This window comes from Nicotiana attenuata, unplaced genomic scaffold (assembly GCF_001879085.1).
Source record: "Nicotiana attenuata strain UT unplaced genomic scaffold, NIATTr2, whole genome shotgun sequence".
NCBI lineage: Eukaryota > Viridiplantae > Streptophyta > Magnoliopsida > Solanales > Solanaceae > Nicotiana > Nicotiana attenuata.
Genome location: NW_017671374.1, coordinates 82,197 through 103,526, shown reverse-complemented (window position 1 = coordinate 103,526; position 21,330 = coordinate 82,197). Strand labels below are relative to the sequence as shown.

The following is a 21,330-nucleotide window of genomic DNA, read 5'->3' as shown; positions in this document are numbered from 1 at the left end:
TCAAATGAACCGTACCCGCATAGCCCACTCTTGCCATGGCACAAGGCTTATGCGCCTCTGGTTATGTACTCTACATACAAAGCAATGAAAGAAATCCTTGCTTTCTTTATATCGCTATGCATTTCGCACCATCGATGCATTCGTTGAATAACTTAGAATGAATAACGGATCCTAAATCCTAGAGCCCACGGGCTACCCAAACTCGGGGACTGTCGTCCAATAAAAAATCGGATGGCCTGGGCTATCGAATCTGGAGGCACCGAGCCTATTAGGCAAGGCCTGCATGAAAGGCTATGACCAACCTAAAACGGCTCGGAGACGTCTGAGTTGGTACTCAGAAAGTAAGGACTTTACGTATGATTAAAACATATTAAAGGGTTACCCTCGGCAAAACACTGCCGTGTATGACTAAAACACTCAAGTATCTTAAAGGCCTTCGTTTTTTATCAAAATTTCGAAGCTACGAACAACTCGAAGTTATCGAAACCTAGCCTTATTCGGGATTCTAGAGAACGGATGCGCCAGACTACGTCTAATTCTATGCTAAGGCATTAAGGACGATCCACAAATAAAAAAGTGCGAATAAATGCTGAAAAGTAGAAGACACAGTGTTGCCGAAGGAAGACTTCTATATATATATATTCCAAAAAGTATTTACAAAGGCACGATAAAATGGCCTCAAATTAAACAAAAAAGAAATATAAAAAAGGAAACAAAAAAGGAGCTAAGGCATCTCCGTCTAATCTTCACCAGAGCTCAACTCAGCACCGAAACCTTCAAGCTCGTATAGCTCTTTTGCCTCGGCCTCGAGCCTCTTGGCCTCTTCAATCTCGGCCGACACATCAAATCCCCGGTCATGGATCTCCTCGAGGGTCTCGCTCCGGACAGTCGCTTTACATATTAGGCCTTTGTTATTAAACGAGCCTTTGCTATCTCCACATCAGTTTTATATTGGTCCAGCATTTCTTCGACCTCGAAGGAATCAATCGAGGCTGCCTCTAACTTGGACTACAGCGCAATATATTCCCGGCCAAGGTCGTCTCATTCCGAGACGGCTCAATCCAGTTGTGCCCGAAGCTTGTCATTTAGCCGAGACCACTTGTCGGCCTTGTCCTTCGCCACCTGGAGCTGGTCCTTAACCGACGCCAACTCCTCTTTGGCCTCTTTTTTCGAGGCCAGAAGGTCTATCCTGCTCCTCAGCGTCTCGGTCAAAGTTTTTAGCTCATTCATCTCGGCCCAGAGCTAGTCAATCAGGTCTATCTTATCTTGGACCTGCGAAGGTTCGTCGTTAGTCACTACGTGTTACCTCTCATTTTTAACCTAAAAATACTTACCTTCTCGACCAGTTCGGCATGCTCTCGTTTCACGGAAAAAGCCTCCTTTTGAGCTTTCTCCAGCTCTGCTCGAAGAATAGGAAGATCTTTGAGGGCCTCGTCTTTTTGCTCTCTGAGCACCATGTACATGTCCTTCTGCCGGACTTGCTCTTTGAGCTCGAACTCGAGCTGGCGGACTTCCATCCGAAACTGATGGAAGCTTACATGGTGGAGCACCGAAGCCTGAAAAACAAATCGATAAGATCATGAGGATACAACAACAACAACATACCCAGTATAATCCCACAAGTGGGATCTGGGGAGGGTAATGTGTACGCAGACCTTACCCCTACCTGGGGAGGTAGAAAGGCTGTTTCCGATAGACCCTCGGCTTAAGAGAAGGTGAAAAGGAAGAAAAGGGAAGAAGAAGAAGAAGAAGAAAGAGGGGGGGGGGGGAGAAAGACAAAAGACGATAAGGAAAAAGAGGAGAAAAAGTAGCATCAGATAGTAACAATCAGAGAGCAACAATTTCTAGTAAAAGGGAGAAAGAGTAGCATCAAATAATAATAAGCAAGGAGCAACAATTTCTTGTAGCAATTTTCAAAAAAACTGGACGTGGTTGCTAAGTACCAGATATAATAACAAACTAAAAGGAAGTAACTTTCAACCAACAACAAGAATATTAGTAGTACTACTGGTAACCTAGGAGAACCCAAAACTACCTGTCAACTCACCACCTTAATCCTCGACCTCCACACCTTCCTATCGCTAGTCATGTCTTCGGTTAGGTGAAGCACCGACATGTCTTGTCTAATCACCTCTCCCCAATACTTCTTTGGCCTACCCCTGCCCTTCCTCAAGCCCGCCATGGTCAACCTCGGTTAGGTCAACCTCTCACACCTCCTAACCGGGGCATCTATGTCTCTCCTCCTCACATGCCCAAACTATCGCAACCTCGATTTTCGCAACTTGGCTTCCACTGATGCCACTCCCACCTTGCCCCTAATAACTGCATTCCTGATCTTGTCTTTCCTAATATGTCCACACATCTCTCAACATCCTTATTTCAGCCACGCTCATCTTCTGGACATTGGACTTCTTGACGGGCCAACACTCAGCTCCATACAACATAGCCGGTCTAACCACCACCCTATAGAATTTACCCTTAAGACTAGGCGGCACATTCTTGTCGCATAAAACCCCCGAGGCTAGCCTTCATCTCATCTAACCCGCTCTAATACAATGAGTAACATCCTCATCAATCTCCCCGTTGCCTTGGATTATAGACCCAAGATACTTGAAACTATCTCTTGTGGGAATGACTTGAGTATCAATCTATACTTCCATTTCTTCTTCATGCCTCTCATCACTGAATTTGCACTCCAAGTATTCAGTTTTCGCTTGAAACCTTTGGACTCCAGCGTCTTTCTCCAAACTTCCAACCTAGCGTTAACACCACCAAGATCATGAGGACACACTGAAGTTAAATAAGATGCACGAAGGGCACAAGAATGGGGAAGCTTACCCGATTCAGTGCCTGTTGTGCCTCGTTGAAGAGGCTCGATGTGCTCACTTTGTTCATCTTGGCCTGGTCCTCTTCGGTTACCAGGCAACTAAGATAGCTGGCCACGCCCACCGTAGAGGATAGCACCCGGGTGTCTGCCGGGATAGTAAACACGGCCGTTCTTTTACAGTCAGGATCAACGCTCAAAGCAGACCTCATACCTTTTGCAAAAGCTAAGGATTATAGGGTCCATCAGGGCAAATGTGAAAGGGGTAAGTTTAAACACTTAGATATCCCTCCAGGTGAGTGATAATGTCCTCATCGGGACCAGGAACGACCACTTCCTTGCCCTGCCAGTTGAAGTCCTCCTAGACTGTATGGAGTGTATCCTCGGTAACAGAGCATATGTACCTCCATACCTACTCGCCTCGGTCCTGTTGACTGGAGGCTTTCTCGATTTTGAAGTTGTTCACAATGGAGTAGCCTCCCAGAATGAAGCTCTTCAGGGGAGATTCCGGGGCCACCTCAGCAACGACCACCTCGGCATCTGTGGCTGGATTAGAAGTTGAAGGGACGGTCTGTTGAGGCACATATTTTGAAGTCTTCGCTATCGAATTCTGGAAAATATGAAGATTTGAAGGTGAGGATGAAGATTTGAACATAAGGATGAAGGCGTGAAGGTCAGATTTGAAGATAGAGTGTGAAGATTTGAAGATTTGAAGATGGGAGAATGAAAATATGAAGATCTAGGAAACAATGTACTAAGGTTTGAAGGGGTTAAGAATAAGTAAGAGTTCGAGGGTAAATTAAGGAGCTCTAGAATCGGAAAGTAAAAAAGTGAAAAGGAGACCGAAGCTTTTATAGAGAATGGGTAATCAATGCGTGACGTTTCGCATTCCGGGACAGTTAACCGGCGGCTGACACGTGTCTGAAGTCAGAATGACGCGACTGATGGGATGTTTCACTGGCCCATCAGCTCAGTTGTAGTGTACGGAAGAAGGAACCGGGGTTAATTCATCAATTCTCATCGCTTCGATAAATCTGCTCTCTGAGAAGTGAAGGGACTATCTGTGTACGGGTAAAATCGGGGACAGAGTTTTTTCCGATTCCCTGATGAGGAAACAAAAGGGAAGCACGGCTCGGCATGACTACAAGCGAGACTGAAGGAACCCTCGTATCGGAACCCGGGAGGAGTGAACAATGTATATGGGATTGGGCATAGTGAAATAACGGACCTAGACCAAGTAAGGTTTTTGGACCACGGGAAACACAAAGAACGGTTATGAATGACGAGTATGGAGCCGTAATATTTGTCCTCAACCGGATATTACGGCACGAATCCTGGCCGATATCAACTACGGAACGTTATTTACCGAAAAAGGAAATTTTTACCTTATTTAGACTTGTACTAGGACTGAAATTCCCCTACTAAATAAATGGGAAGGTTTCTTTTATTTTGACATAGCGTGACACGCAAATCAAAGCAATAAAAAATTTATTTTTGTCTTCTAGCTACTATTCAAAGTGTTCTTCATTTGTTCTCTTTTTTTACCTGAAAACGAGCTCATATCAAGGGTCTGATCGAGGTCAAGTTTCACTATTCAATCTAAGATCATGCTTGACCATCACATTACGATTGGTTTGTTTTATTTTATATTTAACTTAATTACTTGTTGTTCTAAGACTATTCGTATTGAATTAAATCAGATATCCTTTAAACCGCATACAAATTTAATTGTTACTCATTTTTTAGGACAAACAATTAGTACTTGGACTGACATTTAATCTCTAATGAATTAAACAGTAGATGCACGTGAAAGTTAATTATTGATAAATTTGATAGTACTAGCTAGTCTTACATCCAAATATCTTTCGAGAGCATATCATTACCAAATCAAGGAGGAGGTGGTGATAATTTACTTTTTCTTTTTGAGATGAGAGATAAAGCTAATTTTTTTACTTAGGTTTGATTGAAATTTGAAAAGATAAATTTTTTGAGACGAGATGAAAAATGATTTTTGAAAGTTGAAATTATGTTTGGATAAGCAATTTGAAGATTTGAAGATTTTTTTTTTCAAAATTTGCCAAAAATAATTAAAATCTATAAATAAGTAGATATTTAAAATAAACTTTAAAGAAAAACTCCCAAATTTTATTGCCAAACGGCAGTAAAGAAACCACTATATCCACCACTCGCAGAAGCAAAAGGGGAATAATGAAATTTCAAAAAGACAAAAGCACAACAACATCAATGAGTGGTGGCCTTTCGATCTCACCAAATCCATAAAATCAATTAGACAACAACATGTCACCAAAGAGATGGATGTGTACAGCTGCAAACCAAAAGCTAGAAAGAAACAAAAAATCAAAACAAAAGGTACCAATACAAAAGAAAGAAAGAGCAAAATATTGCTTTTTTCTTCCTTTATTACAAAAGGCAAATGGATTTTGGACACAATAATCAAATTCTAACTTAGAAATCGGTGGATAGAGGGGCATGGTCATGGTTCATGAACACATTACTGTAGATAAGACCAGCTAAGCCACCACCAACAAGGGGTCCAACCCAGTAAATCCAGTGACCGGCGAAGTTACCACTAGCCACTGCAGGTCCAAAGGACCGAGCTGGGTTCATTGAACCACCAGAGAATGGACCAGCAGCCAAAATGTTAGCACCAACAATGAAACCAATGGCAATGGGTGCAATTGTGCCCAATGAACCCTTCTTTGGGTCAGCTGCTGTGGCGTACACTGTGTACACCAATGCAAATGTGATGATAATTTCCATTACTACACCTTCAGCAGCTCCTACTCCAGCTGCTACACTGTGGATTGGAACAGCCTGAAAAAAACAAAAGAAAGTAAGTTAGATGACAAAAATATGGCTAAAAACTGAATTTTGGTATAGTTAGAAGCAGAGGCGGATCCAGGATTTAAACATTATGGGTTCAGCCTTTAAGATTCTTAATATTGAACCTGTTATATTTTTAAAGGTATGGGTTCATATCCACTCGTTGTTGCAAATTTTAGTAAACACGTAAATCTATGCATCATGTCAAAATTATGAATTCAATTAAACCCGCCGGAATTACGCTACATCCGCCCATGGTTAGAAGCAGATCTAGAATGGGTTATATAGATTTAAGTGAACATACTATTTTCAGCTCGAACTATATAAATATATGCAAGAACATAAAATAAAATGTATAAATATAATAAGGTAACACTCATTTTAAAAGCACTGACTTTAAATCTTAGATTCGCCTCTGATATAGCCATGGGAATTAAATTGTGTTATGTAGATTGAGAAGTCTAGAAAGGATATGCTTCCACTATCATAAGAAAGCTCAATAAAATTTAATGTATTAATGATGTGAAAATATTTTTAGTACATTTAAAAATCCAATTGTAAGTTAGTGTCTGCATTAATTGTAAACATAGTTAATTAGTAAGACATGGCATGTAACGACAAGTTAAATTATGCAGACAATATAAAATTTTTACTGATAGTGTATATAACTTAATTTTCCTTTGAGAGTTAAAGACTTACCAATCCTCCGGTGACAACTTTAAGGAGGTAGGAGGCAGCAGTGGCGCCCAAAAGTTGAGCAATCCAGTAGAAGAGGCCAGTAAGAACTGTAATTTGGCCACCAAGAGCTAATCCAAAAGTAACTGCAGGGTTAACGTGACCACCGGAGATGTTAGCCCCAACGGAAACCGCCACGAACAGAGCGAACCCATGGCAAACTGCAACCGCTACAAGACCGGATGGATCAAGAGCAGCATCTGCTGTCAACTTGTCTGCATATCCAATGCAGTAGTAAGTTTAGAATCATAATCCAACGAAAACTAAAGAGAACACAAAGGTAAATTTTGGATTTAGAGTCAAGGAGTTCAGAATATATGCAATCTGCAATAAATATGGTGGATTTAGCTCAACCCATTGGACACACTCTAGATCTGCCTAAGACGAGTTATGCCACTTACTTGCATGGTCATGCAATGATTACTAACTACGTAAATTAATTCATGCATTACTGTAAGTAGCGGCCAAAGTTTTTCATTATGAAACTTTAAGCACCAAATTCATTTAGTTACTAAGTATGGCACGTAAATGAGAATAAAATTATTCGAGTCCATGTTGTAATTATATAGTATAAGGAAAAAAGAGGAAGAGTTATTAACTGTAAGCAATGGCTGAACCAACTCCCGCGAAGACAAAGAGCAATGTAGAGATGAATTCAGCAATGTAGGCCTTAATAGACCCTAAGCTAAATGAATCACCAAAACGACCAAAAGCTATGGCAGGCATTTTCAGAAAACTAATTAATTGAATCTAATTAGAATTGAGGAAAATAGAGACAGAGATTATGTTTTCCGATGACAAGAAGAGTCCTTTCTTTGTCACCTTTATATACTAGGACACAATATTAAAAAAACATTAAGTAAATTAATGCACATCATGTGTTTTTGACTGTATGGGCATCTCCTCCTTACAAAGAAGATAAGGAGAATAAAAGTAAGTGTATATGTGGCCATACACATCCAATCAATTTTTTTTCTTATAAATCCTAGCTGTCAATAACATGCTCTTTATGGAAATGTCTGGAAGATAGTCAATAATCTATCCATGTGAGCCGACCATTATTACGACATTGTGGTGGGTCATGGGAGGTCCCTTGTGAGAAAAATAATGATTAGAAAATGGAGTTGATAGGTGCAAATGGAGCTACATTTACGAGTTCGGCAGAATTTTGATCCTAAATTTATATTTGTATTATAAATTTAACGTAATATGTATAAATAATTTATTCAAAAAGATCTTAACACAAACAGCCGGTGGAATTCACTGTTTACTTTGTCTAGTCAGTATACATAAATTATATTACAATTATACACGATTATATACATATTATACATAGATTATAAATATATTATACAATCGATGAATATTTTAAATTTAAACGCTTGGATATAAGCAACTTTTTCTTAGAATGGAAAACCCATAATCTCGGATACGAGGGCAACACTAAGGGGGTTTGGTCCACACAAAGTGTACTGACCGACCATGGACAAATAGAATGGGGTTGTTTGATCTGTTTTGTTGGATTTATTTAAAATGTGTGGATAAGAATTGAGGTGGACTTAATTAGAATTCTGTATATCTGCTTAATATATTGCAAAATTAGGGTTTGATAATAATAATGATATATATATATATATATATATATATATATATATATATATATATATATATATATATATATATATATATATATATATATATGGCCTGCTGGATGGAGATAAGGAATAATCTTTAGCGAGCTCAGGTCGTGTTAGGTAGTTGCTTTCATTTTTCAAACTGATTTTTAATGAAAGAACATTTAGGTTTTGTTCTGTATATTCTTATAGTGTTGATAATGTATGAAATTTCCATTATTGCTTACCTAAACTCGTTGCAATTTCTGTTTTTGTCATTTTAAGGGTCTGGATATTCGACTTTTATTCTTTTGTACTATTGAGACTTTGAGCTATTCATGAATGATTTTCAGGTGTGGACAAATGGAAAATTTATTATATTGTTCTAATTGATAATACCCCTTTTGCTCTATTCTTGAGGTTAGAAATTCCCAACTATATGAAATATATAAAATAGAAGGTTAATCTTCACACCTATGCATATTTAGAACATTTTGAGGTAGCTCGCTGGATACATAATCAGATAAATAATACTGATAAACTCAAGAGATCACTTATTACTAATTATAGTTTGCTTTAGAGCTAAAACATAATTGTAGTATATTACTAATGGTATTTACCAAAGATTTGTCACGACCCAAAATTCAATAAAGGTCGTGATGGCGCCGGACATCACTGTTAGACAAGCCAACACCAAGGAGTAAATTAAATCCTTATTTTAGTATTCTTGAAATCATTTCTTTCCTTACATTAAACAATAAATAATGAACTTCACTGAGTAAATAATGATGTTTTTAACAAATTTAAATACTGAATAATAATCCCGTAGTCATCCCAGAGCCCGGTGTCACAAGTGCATGAGCATCAACTAAATATACATGAAATACATCTGTCCGGAATACAAATTTGGACAGAAAAGGAAATTTAATACTCTGAAGGGGACTCTGCTAGCTGCGGGTCGTCTCTAGAGATGCAGCTCACCTAAGTCTCCGTATCAACCATGCCGCTGCGCTCAACTAGGCCATTAGTCATACATGTGCCTGTGCAACAAAAATGCACAGCAAGTGTAGTATGAGTACGAAAACAACGCGTACCCAGTAAGTATCAAGTCTAACCTCGAAGAAGTAGTAACGAGAGGTCGACTTCGATACTTACTAGTGGTCCAACAATATAATACCAATAATGCAAAAAATCATGGATTTTATAAGGCGACTGCAAACAAATAATCAAGAAGCGGTAAACATTTCTTTTGTAATGGAAACTTTCAAACATATTTTTCATCCTTTTAAACAATTTACATCCCCGGCCAATGAGACCACATCAATTATCAATAATTTCAAAAAAAAAAAAAAAACAATCGAGCAAGTCATGCGCAAATCATGCCGAGGTCGCACAACCCGATCCAACATAATACTTAAACGGTGCACTGCCAGAGGGTCGAATGGCGCGAACCATAGATGCATCTATTACCCCGCTCGCGAATCATACATGCGACGTGGTTAAATATAAATAAAAGAATTACCCCGCTCGCGAATCATACATGCGACGCAGGTACACATAGATACAGACTTTTAAACAGTCAATTAAGACTTCATCAGGGAAGCAATAACCAAGGAAATGACAACTTCTCCTTTAACAGTCAAGAAAATGATGTTTAGCCCTTTTGAAATCTATTTACCAAGTTCGATATGATTTAAACCCTTTAAATTGTCAATAAAGTTACAAGTACGACAAGTAAAGCATGCTTTTGGGTCCTAGACTACCCAAACTTAAGCATAATAGTAGCTACGCACGGACTCTCGTCACCTCGTGCATACGTAGCCCCCACAAATAGTAGCACATATTCAATTATTTCACCTATGGGGAAAATTCCCTCTTACAAGGTTAGAATGGAGACTTACCTGGCTCCGAAGTTCCATAACCGACTTCCAAGCCCTTCCAACGACTCAAATTGATGCCCAATGCTCCCAAACTAGCCAAATAATGGGCAAACCAATGAAAATATATTCTAATACTTATAACAATTCATTTTATAATAATTTCTAACCCCAATCGAAAAGTAGATAAAATCACCCTCGGGCCCACGTGCCCGGATTCCGAAAATTTTCGAAGATAAAGTTTAGCCATAGCCTCACGAACTCAAATATATAATCTATTCCCAATTCCATGTCCAATTTCGTGGCCAGAATCCAAAATCATACATTTCTTGGTTTTCTTCCAAATCCCATAATTTCTACTAATTTGCTTGTCTAAATCTATATATAAAACTTGTATTTAACTCAAAGCTAGTGGAAACCACTTACCTCATGCTTGGTGATGAAAATGGCACCCCAAAGCTGCTCCAAAATCGGCTCCCATGGAAGAATGGAGTGAAAATGAGCCAAACCCTCGTTTCAAAGAAACCTCACTGCCTAGCGATCCTCGCATCTGCGGTCACTTGACCGCTTCTGCGGTTCCGCAGGTGCAGCAAATAATCCGCTTCTGCGGTCCTCCTCCAGGCCCCTCAACTCCGCATCTGCGTCCCGTACCCATTTCTGTGACTCCACGCGTGCAGGTACGGTCTCGCTTCTGCGGAACTTGACTGCACCTGCGGTCCCAGCCTTCTCCAACCTAAGCCGCTTCTGCGACCCTCATGGCCGCTTCAGCGACCCTCATGGTCGCTTCTGCAGCTCCGCACTTGCGACCCTAATCTCGCAGGTGCAGTTACACTAGAAGACAACAACCTCAACACCTCTATAAGGCCAAATTCAATCCGTTAACCATCCGGAATCCACCCGAGGCCCTTGGGACTCCGTCCAATCACACCAACCAGTTCCAAAACATGACACAGACTTGCTCGAGGCCTCAAATCACATCAAATAACGACGAAATCATGAATCGCAACCCAAACCAAGGTTAATGAACTCTAGAACTTCAAACTTCTACATTCGATGCCGAAACCCATCCAGTCACGTCCGATTGACCTCAAATTTTGCACACCGACATTACGGATGATGTTTAGCTTAAAGTATATATATTTTTATGTATATCACCTTATATTTTAATCTTGTTTCGTGAATTTGGGATGTTAAATGCTATGAATTATAGTAATTTGAAGTGTTTTTACTTGTAGGAATGATTCGGGAGCAAGTGGGGGCAAAACGTACACGGTTTGAAGCTAAAACGAACAAAAATCGAAAAAGGGCCATTTGGGCGCCACAGGCAGCGCCTGGCGCCACCTGTGGCACTGGAGACAGTATCAAAAATATTGGGCGCTATGGGGGGCGCCGGGCTGGGCGCCGGTTACGTGAAGTCTGGCCTATTTCGCCCGGGACAGGGTTTATTCGACCCTAGACCTATCCAACACGTATAAAAGGAAGACTAAGACTAATTTTATGGGAGAGACGCACTTTGGAGCAAAAATACACGCTAGAAACATTGAGGATCAAGAACAACTCGGAATTCTTCATCTTTTCCAGTATTTTCAATTAATCAAAACTTATGCAATTGTTTGATTACATCATGAGTGGCTAAACACCCATTATTCTCGGGTTGTGATTTAGCCATGAATATTGTTGTTTGATATTAACTTAACCTTGATTATAATTCACCAACATATGGTTGTTTCTTCAATTCTATGTTTAATTTCTTGATTGTCTGGCCAACAGTTAGGTTCTATTTACCATCTATGCTATGCTTGGAAAAGCCGTGTTTAGATTAGAGAAGAATTGAAGAGAGCATGATCTTAACACTTAGGGGGAGCGGATTTATGGTTAGGATAGGAATATACCTAGCCACCGTGCTTAATTAAATATCGTGATCTTAATGCGTTCTTAATAGATTGATTTCATAGGAATATAGGCGTTAATCTATTGAGAATAGGTGAGTAGTACTTCAGGAGAAGGCTATGAGAGCATTTATCGATTAATTAGCAACCATGAGTGAATTATATGAAAGGGAGAGTTAATTAGAACACAATACGAATGGTGAATCGATCACAACCCTGGAATACTTGTCTCTACTGAATACACAACAATCAACTCGTTACTTGATAATTTAGTTATTATTTTAGAATCGTAGTATAGTACAATCATATTATTGGACTTTGGTTTTAGCTGGATTGAATAACAATTTTAGTGATTTCGTGAGTAGTTTACATAAGTCTCTGTGGGTTAGGCACTCAACTTATCATTATATTACTTGTCGACCACGTATACTTGCGTGTGCATTTGGGAGCAACAAGTTTTTGGCGCCGTTGCCGGGGACTTGAATATTAACTACTTGCTAGTTTTTGCTTTAATTGTTTATTTCGTCTAGTCTAACGTTACTTGATTGTTGCTCAGATCTCAGGAACTTTGATTGAATGCGTAGGGTCAGAAGCCAGGACCGACTTCAAGGCTTTGATCCTGAACCTGAGAGAACATTTCACAGGAGGTTGAGGGAAGCGAGGGACACGAATAATATTCAGGCACTTGTTCAATTTCCTGTGGACATGGCAGAGGAGCAACCCATGGCTGTTCAGGAGGTGGCGATTCCCAGCATTGCTAATGTCACCTCCAGTATAGTGAAGCCTAGGATCACTGGGCACTTTGAGCTGAAACAGAGCATGATCCAGTTACTTCATGCAAACAAGCAATTTATGGGTATTCCACACTAGGATCCACAGCAGCATATTCTGAACTTCTTGGAGATTAGTGATACTTATATCACTAACGGGGTCACTCCAGATTATGTGAGGCTCACACTTTTTCCATTCTCTCTGTTGGGCGAGGCTAAGCGATGGCTAAAGGCAGAACCAGCTAATTCCATTACATCATGGAATGATTTAGCAAGAAAATTTCTGGAAAGGTTCTTCCCTTCAGGCAAAACTGCAAAGATCAGAAGTGAGATAGTTGCCTTCAAACAGAAAGCGGCAGAATCTTTATACTCAGCTTGGGAAAGGTTCAAGGGGCTACTCAGAGACTGTCCTCATCACATCAGACGAATGAAGTGTTAGCTCACACTTTCATAGAAGGGCTACATTCTGAAACAAAGATCGTGGTAGATGCTGCAGCTGGGGGTCAAGTGTTGGAGAAAAGCTTTGACGAGATATATGCATTATTGAACAAATTCTCTAAGAGCAATCCGGATTGGCAAGGAGAGATGGGCAGACACACAGTGCAAAAGTCTGCAGGGGTTCTTAAGTTAGATGTCGTCTCAGCATTATCAGCGCAGATTTCTACACTGACCAATCAAGTAAACCAGATGAACTTGAGTATCAACAAGCAACAAGTACAACCAGTACAACGGGTTCAAGCTTTTTGTGAAATATTTGGAGAGGGGCACACGAGCGACATATGCCCCGCAAACCCAGAGTCTGTCTGCTTTGTGGGTAATTCAAATAGGGGCCAAACAAACCAATATGGGAACACTTACAATCCCAACTGGAGGAACCACCCAAACTTCTCTTGGGGTGGAAACCAGGGCACTCAGAATCAATACAGGCCTCAAGCACCTCAATAGCAATATAGACCACCTCAGGTTGAGCAACAAACGAGTCCTACAAGTCACCTTGAAGACATGTTGAAAAAAATGATGACTGAACAGCAAGCCCTCGCCACAACAGTGAGAAATTTGGAGCGTCAAATGGGACAGCTTGCTAGTGCTCAAAACACTAGACCAGCTGGAGCTCTTCCAAGTGACACTGAAGCAAATCCTAGGGCGACCCTTAATGCCATGTCGTTGAGGAATGGGAGACAACTAGAGGAAGTTCTGTCTAAAAAAAGGAAACAGGTGATTTTTAATGAGAAGCCAACCACTATTGAATCCATATCAGAGAAAGCTAAGGAGCCAGAGAAGCCAGCTGGAGAGGTGGTGGCTGAGCAATCCCCACAATTGGTTGCAAGGCCACCACCTCCATTCCCTCAAAGATTGCAGAAATTAGAGATAATGCCGCATATAAAAAGTTTCTTGATATCTTGAAGCAGGTGCAAATTAATATTCCATTGGTTGACATCTTACAAGAAGTACCCAAATATGCAAAGTACATCAAGGACATTGTGGCAAATAAAAGGAGGCTGTCCGAGTTCGAGACTGTGGCACTCACTGAGGAGTGCAGTTCCAGAATTCAAGGCAAGTTACCTCAGAAATTGAAAGATCCAGGTAGTTTCACTATCCAAATCTCGATTGGTAGACATGCGGTTGGGCGAGCTTTATGTGATCTTGGAGCAAACATCAATTTGATGCCGCTATCTGTGTTCAGACAGTTGGGGTTGGGTGAGCCACGCCCAACAACAGTTATCTTACAGTTAGCTGATCGCTCCCTTGCTCATCCTGAGGGAGTGATTGAAGATGTCCTAGTTCAAGTGGGTTCCTTCATATTCCCTGCTGATTTTATTATCTTGGATTACGAGCCTGATTAGGAAGTCCCATTTATTTTGGGGCGTCCATTCTTAGCCACGGCCCGAGCTATTATCGATGTCTGCGAAGGAAGGATGACAATGAGAGTGGGTGATCGAGTGGAGGTCTTCAATGTTTATAGAGCACTCAAGTTACCAGCCCACTATGAAGAGTTATCCATGATCTCTGTAGTGGAGAGTGATGCCACATCGTTAGTACCCTATATAAGCCCTGCAGATCCTGTTGAATGAGTATTGATTGGGGATATAGAAAATAGTGAAGATGAAATGATAGGAGAAATTGAGCAAGTACTGGATATGTCCTGCAGTTATGTACATGGGTTTAGAAAATTTGAAGAGTTGGACAGGCTTGTTACTCTGACCTTTCCCAGGCCATCAATTGAAGAAGCTCCGAAGCTAGAACTCAAGCCACTTCCAGCGCATTTGCGCTATGCTTATTTGGGGAACTCTGAGACATTTCCCGTGATTATTTCATCTAGCTTGACCAGCACTCAAGAAGAAAAGTTGCTCAGAATACTCCGCGAGCACAAAAAGGCCATTGGGTGGACTATAGCTGACATCAAGGGTATTAGTCCATCGTTTTGCATGCATAAAATCTTTTTAGAGGATGGACACCGGCCCAGTGTGGAGCAGCAGAGGAGATTAAATCCCATTATGAAAGAGGTGGTGAAAAAGGAAGTAATCAAGTTGCTCGATGCAGGTATCATCTTTCCTATTTCTGACAGCAACTGGGTAAGCCCGGTTCAATGTGTGCCCAAAAAGGGAGGAATGACTGTAGTTGAGAACGAGAAGAATGAGCTAATCCCCACTCGCACTATTACGGGATGGAGAGTCTGCGTTGATTACAAAAGGCTCAACAAGGCAACTCGCAAGGACCATTTTCCACTTCCATTCATCGACCAAATGCTAGACAGGTTAGCCGGGCATGAATATTATTGCTTTCTTGATGGTTATTCGGGATACAATCAGATTGTCATATGCCCATAGGATCAGGAGAAGACTATGTTTACTTGTCCTTATGGCACTTTTGCCTTCAAGCGAATGCCGTTTGGTCTTTGTAATGCACCTACCGCTTTCCAGAGGTGTATGATGGCTATTTTCACCGACATGGTGGAAAAATTTGTGGAAGTGTTTATGGATGATTTTTCAGTTTTTGGATCTTCTTATGATGATTGCTTGAGGAATTTAAGCAAGGTGCTAGCCCGTTGTGAAGAAACAAATCTGGTACTGAATTGGGAAAGGTGCCATTTTATGGTGCAAGAAGGCATCGTGTTGGGTCACAGAGTATATAGGAGCGGCATTGAAGTTGATAAACCGAAGGTGGAGGTGGTTGAAAAATTACCTCCACCTATTTCAGTGAAGGGTGTCCGGAGTTTCTTGGGACACGCGGGTTTCTATCGGCGCTTTATTAAAGATTTTTCGGAAATTGCTACTCCTTTGTGCAGGCTGGTTGAAAAAGATGTAACTTTCAACTTTGATGATGCTTTCCTCAAGGCATTTGAAGAACTTAAAAAGAAGTTGGTGACTGCTCCCATTATTGTGGCACCTGATTGGTCTTTACCATTTGAACTTATGTGTGATGCGAGTGACCTTGCTATTGGGGCAGTGCTAGGCCAGAGGAAGGACAAGGTGTTTTACTCCATCTACTATGCAAGCAAGACTCTTGATGATGCACAGCTGAATTACACCACCACTGAGAAAGAGCTGTTAGCTGTTGTGTGGGCCTTTGAGAAATTTCGGGCATACTTGGTGGGAACGAAAGTCATAGTCCATACCGATCATGCAGCAATCAGGTATTTGTTTACAAAAAAGGAATCTAAGGCTAGATTGATGCGCTGGGTTTTATTGCTGCAGGAGTTTGATGTAGAAATACGAGATCGAAAGGGGACAGAGAACCAAGTAGCTGACCATCTATCAAGGTTGGAAAATCACGATCACGTGGAGGAGGGTGGCCAAATTAAAGAAGTATTTCCTGATGAGCAACTCTTTGCTATAACCCAAGACCCTCCCCCATGGTACGCAGACTATGTGAATTATCTTGTGAGTGGGTACTTCCTCCGGAAATCCAATCTGAAGCTAGAAAGAGGTTTTTACATGATGTGAACTTCTACTACTGGGATGAGCCCTATTTGTACAAGCAATGTGCTGATCAGTTGATGAGGAGATGCATTCCTGAAAAAGAGGTGGAACTTGTGTTGTATGATTGTCACGCATCACCTTATGGGGTCCATCATGGAGGAGATAGAACAGCTGCAAAGGTGCTACAATCCGGTCTCTTTTGGCCGACTTTATTCAAGGATGCCCATGCATTCGTTAAGAAGTGTGACCAATGTCAGAGAACGGGAACAATCACAAGGAGGCATGAGATGCCTTTAAATAACATTCTAGAAGTTGAGCTTTTTGATGTGTGGGGGATAGATTTTATGGGGCCATTTCCACCGTCCAGAGGAAACAAATACATTTTGCTATCAGTTGACTACGTGTCAAAATGGGTGGAAGCAATTGCTTTGCCAACGAATGATGCCATGGTGGTAGCAGCTTTTTGTGAAAAAGAACATATTCTCGAGATTTGGGACTCCACGTGCTTTAATCAGTGATGAAGGGACTCATTTTTGCAATCGATTGTTGAATAACCTTCTAGCTAAATATGGAGTTCGCCACAGAGTTGCTACAGCATATCATCCTCAAACAAGTGGGCAAGCTGAGGTGTCAAACAGAGAAATTAAGCAAATATTAGAGAAGACGGTGAGTGTAAATAGGAAGGATTGGGCTGCAAAGTTAGATGATGTCTTATGGGCGTATAGGACTGCATATAAAACGCCAATTGGAGCATCCCCTTACAAGCTGGTTTATGGGAAAGCATGTCACTTGCCCGTCGAACTGGAACACAGGGCATACTGGGCCATTAAAAAGCTGAACATGGACCTTGAAGCCGCAGGCGAGAAAAGGCTTATGCAGTTGAATGAGTTAGATGAGTTCAGGCTGCACTCTTATGAAAATGCTAAGCTATATAAAGAAAAGACAAGAAGATGGCATGGCAAACATATCAAGCCGCTTCACTTCGAGCCAGGCCAACAGGTATTATTATTCAATTCTAGACTACGGCCGTTCCCTGGGAAGCTAAAGTCAAGATGGTCAGGTTCCTTTTGAGGTGGTGAGAGTCACTCCTTATGGTGCAATCGAGCTGCGAGCTTTAAATGGTGAGAGGAAATTCTTGGTGAATGGTCATAGAGTCAAGCATTATTGGGGAGGAATGATAAATCGTGAGAAGACCAAGGTTGTACTCGCTGATGAGTAAGCGAGACTCTGCGTCGTGCCGCGACGTTAAATCAGGCGCTTGTTGAGAGGCAACCCAATTTTTATTGCTTTCCTAGCTTAACTTCTTAATTTTTTCTTTTAGAATAGGTAGAGTATTGCATTTTCTTTATAGGTATAGAAATTTTAGATGTAATGGTGTAGGACGTGTAAATTGGGTATATATAAGGCTCGGGGGATCGGGATGTTTATTAAAAAAAAAAAAAAATTTTACGTGAACAGAGCCAAAAACACTATTCTCCAAAACCCCAGCGCCAGGCAGGGTGCCACGCGCCGAGCTGGGGGCTGCCAGGTAAGTTTTTCTAATTTTTTTTTGTTTTTATTGTGTTCTAAACCCATATCCATTTAACCCAACCCAAATACCCATTTACACTAATACTAACACCCATATTCTTTCCCAAACCCACCCAAACACAAACAACCCAAACATTCAAAAGTTGAAGCAGCGAAAACCAAAAAAAAGAAATGCACTGCTTCTGCCGCTTCCTCTCATCTTCTTCACGTAATTCTTCTTCAAATCTTCGTTCTTTCTTACACCCCTTCTCCATGCAATAGCCTCGTTTGGATTTGGTCGATGATGAGGCTATTGCATGGCACAGGGACTTCGTGCCGGCTGGGCGGTACATTTTTGAGATGGGGATTAATACCGCAGCCTTAGAGAAGAAATTCCCAGAGATACTTGACAGGCTGCGAGCTCTAAAGATGGACAAGTTCTTGGAACGCCCGGGGCATGCCAACCTGAGCATGGTTCGAGAGCTGTATGCTAACTGGGGTTACAAACGGTGCACTTCACGTGTAAGAGGAAAAGATGTGCCGATGGGCAGGGAGTATTTGTGTGAATATTTGGGGGTTGAGAATCCCGACCCAAGAAGACTCCAATGCTTGATCCGAAAGCCGAAATATGAGCTCATACGTTACACTCTTTGTGGCGTAGATTCCAATGCTAAGTGGATACGGAAGCAGGGCAACAATCACCTCTCTATGGTACGCTCAGACTTCAACACAGCTTCCAAAGTGTGGCAGAATTTTGTGTAGGCGAGACTAATGCCGGCGGAGCACAGCAGTGACTGCACTCGAGCTAGAGTGTGTCTCATCTTCTCCCTGATGACCGGCTGACCAATTAATGTAGCTGAGATCATGCTCAATGAGATGGAGCGCACGAGGTTTGGGCGACACATTCGGTGGTTCTTCTTTGGCAATTTACTTACTCAGTATATGATATCTCGAGGAGTGCGGGAGTACCCCGGACATGATGAGGTGGTGGAGGCTCCGGCTGGGCTTATGGACATCACATCTGTGGTGGAGACATCGTCCAAACTCACCCCCGCTGCTTGGATGGAGCGAGAGGAAAACTTCAACAGGTACATTTATAACTCATTGAACCTACTCATGAGCAGGGCTGGCATTACAGACGCGGAGCGCACGCATTTGCGCGATGACTTGTCCAGCGCGTCCAAGGAGATGTTGGGGATTGGACCTGGCAGCCCCGTTCACTCGTCTGAGGACATCAACTCTGCCAAAGGCTCAGATACTGAGGATGAGGATGGCAATGGTGCTACAGGGCCCATGACTTTGGTGCCTTTCAGACCGGATGATGATGACCCCAGCACTGCTGGGGGGAGTGGACTCTGATTAACAGGGAGTTTTTCTTTTCACCCTACTCCGTTTTTCATTTTTACTTGCATCGAGGGCTATGCATAGTTCAAGTGTGGGGTGGGAGGAATACTACCTGTGTTGTAGTTGAATGTTTTGTATTAACTTGTTTTGTTTTGTTTCTTTCAGTAGCTATAGTGTAGTCAGTCTAGTTAGTATTAGTTGCTTTAAATGAAAAAAAAAGCATAAAAATACAAAAAGAATTTTTTTTTTTGAAAAAACTCTGACTTTCCCGACGATGGATCTTTTGGATAATTTTCTTGAGGGATAAAAGTCCGATTTAAAAACACCAAAAAGATTTTTTTTTATTTTTATTTTTTTTAGAATAGCTAGGTAGTATTCCTTGGTTTTTCTTTAGGCACCGATTCTCTTCCAAGGATGTAGCTCGAACCGGGCACTTTAATTTCTTTTTAGGAGTAGTTTAGGAAGAAACTGAGCCGTTCTGAGATACTCATTGACATGGTTGATGCTGGCACATTAGGCTATGACATAAATTCTGTTTTCCCGTGTATTTGGTTTGAATTCTGAAACCTAAGTAAAGTAAATAGCCTATTTTGTGACGCCTTTTCTCAGTTGATTGACTTGTATGCCGCATAGTGCAATGTTTCTTAAATTTCTCATTTAATTGTGCTTGCTTGACTTGAGAGTTTAACAAGACTGTCTTGAGTGAGTCACGTGCAACGTGTGTGTGAGGATTCGTGATTTTCTATGCTATCCTGTGTAGTCTAGAACTTGCCCCGTGTGTTAATTGAAGCGAAATTGTAAGTTGTGCTAATCTAGGAGATGAGGTAGGCATTTTCTTGCTTGATCATGGATGTGCTAGTCACATAATAATAGAATTTTCCGTTGCTAGCCCCTTTGAGCCTATAGACCTCTCTTTTGGCACCCACATTACAAGCCATACCCCTATTTTGTTCTTAATTTGATAGTGATTGAACCTTTACCTCCTAAGGCACTTAGGCGCTAAAAGAAGTAAGGTGAGATATTGGGGAGTAGCTTTTGAGTGGAACCATGGAAGGGCTCGTTGGTGCACTAAAGTTGAAATCAAAAGTCACTAGCCAGTGAACTTTAATGTATTGAGTGTGTGAAGAAAAGAAAAAAAAGAGAAAGAAAAAGAAAAATTTCAAAAAAAAAAGGGGGAAAAAATGATAGTGAAAGTATGTAGAAAAATACACACCTCCAGTTCTGATTGATTTGTGCTAGTGAAAATATAGAAGTGCTTAATTGAAAAAGGGCTATGTTGTATATGGTTTGTGGCAAGTGAATTGGTTGAGAAAAGTATGTGCTTGAATTGTGAATGTAGTGTATTAAAGTGCTTAGGAGGGTTAGCCACTATTTCTAAATGTATCATACCCGTCCCTTAGCCTACATTACAACCTTAAAGTCCTAATTGATCCTAGATTTGGCTAGCTTAAATTAGTAGAGATATACACTACGCGCAAGCTTACGGTACGACCACGGGATGCATATGAATTCTTTGTGAGAGTGAGTGAAGTTTGTTCAATTGTGTGATGTCCTTAATCTATATTCAAAAGTATTTGAATGTGTGGACCAATTTATACTCATTCTTTTGGTTTGTTGGTGAGGGCACATGATCTCATGAATGATTGGTAATGTTGTAAACTTTCTTGTTGGGTAAGTGCATGAATTGAGGGTTCTTAGTGGTTGCAAGTCGATTGTTGAGGTTGGGTGGTGACGAATAGGTTGTTGGAATTTATTAAATTGAAATATTCTACTTGGGTATGCTTAAACGGGAAGAATGTGAAATTTTTGTGTGTTCATGCTTGTGTGCCGGTATTGATCGTGGTCAAGGGTATAGTGTGTGGTTAAAGGTTAGGGTGCTCCTCTATGATTGAACTTTGTACGTAGTTGGGGGTTTATTAGATTGTCCAATTGCTCGAGGACGAGCAAGAGTCTAAGTGTGGGGTGTTGATGTTTAGCTTAAAGTATATATATTTTTATGTATATC

At 41.0% G+C, this 21,330-nt stretch overlaps 3 protein-coding genes across 3 annotated transcripts; 1 reads left to right on the top strand and 2 right to left on the bottom strand.

Moving 5' to 3' along the window:
• Window positions 1-739: 739 nt before the first annotated feature.
• Window positions 740-3,036, bottom strand: LOC109207879 (tropomyosin-like). The gene is made up of 5 exons (XM_019370881.1): window positions 2,839-3,036; window positions 2,655-2,756; window positions 1,335-1,556; window positions 1,097-1,242; window positions 740-929 (listed from the first exon to the last, which is right to left on the bottom strand). Exons 1-5 carry the CDS (start codon window positions 3,034-3,036, stop codon window positions 740-742), a joined length of 858 nt encoding a protein of 285 aa, XP_019226426.1.
• Window positions 3,037-5,059: 2,023 nt separating this feature from the next.
• LOC109207884 (aquaporin TIP2-1-like) lies at window positions 5,060-7,224 on the bottom strand. Its single transcript, XM_019370886.1, has 3 exons — window positions 7,003-7,224; window positions 6,368-6,618; window positions 5,060-5,659 (listed from the first exon to the last, which is right to left on the bottom strand). The coding sequence occupies exons 1-3, from the start codon at window positions 7,127-7,129 to the stop codon at window positions 5,291-5,293; spliced, it is 747 nt and encodes a 248-aa protein (XP_019226431.1). The 5' UTR covers window positions 7,130-7,224; the 3' UTR covers window positions 5,060-5,290.
• Window positions 7,225-13,569: 6,345 nt separating this feature from the next.
• On the top strand, window positions 13,570-14,396 carry LOC109207878. Its single transcript, XM_019370880.1, has 2 exons — window positions 13,570-13,872; window positions 13,962-14,396. Exons 1-2 carry the CDS (start codon window positions 13,570-13,572, stop codon window positions 14,394-14,396), a joined length of 738 nt encoding a protein of 245 aa, XP_019226425.1.
• Window positions 14,397-21,330: the final 6,934 nt, after the last annotated feature.

Coding starts and splice junctions, on each gene's coding strand:
- LOC109207878 (XM_019370880.1), top strand. CDS start 13,570: ATGACTGAACAGCAAGCCCTCGCCACAACAGTGAGAAATTTGGAGCGT. Junction 13,873..13,961: donor CTGAGCAATCCCCACAATTG/GTTGCAAGGCCA, acceptor ATCTTGAAGCAG/GTGCAAATTAATATTCCATT.
- LOC109207879 (XM_019370881.1), bottom strand. CDS start 3,036: ATGAGGTCTGCTTTGAGCGTTGATCCTGACTGTAAAAGAACGGCCGTG. Junction 2,757..2,838: donor CACAACAGGCACTGAATCGG/GTAAGCTTCCCC, acceptor TGTTAACGCTAG/GTTGGAAGTTTGGAGAAAGA. Junction 1,557..2,654: donor GGCATGAAGAAGAAATGGAA/GTATAGATTGAT, acceptor TTTGTTTTTCAG/GCTTCGGTGCTCCACCATGT.
- LOC109207884 (XM_019370886.1), bottom strand. CDS start 7,129: ATGCCTGCCATAGCTTTTGGTCGTTTTGGTGATTCATTTAGCTTAGGG. Junction 6,619..7,002: donor TGGTTCAGCCATTGCTTACA/GTTAATAACTCT, acceptor TTGGATATGCAG/ACAAGTTGACAGCAGATGCT. Junction 5,660..6,367: donor AAGTTGTCACCGGAGGATTG/GTAAGTCTTTAA, acceptor TGTTTTTTTCAG/GCTGTTCCAATCCACAGTGT.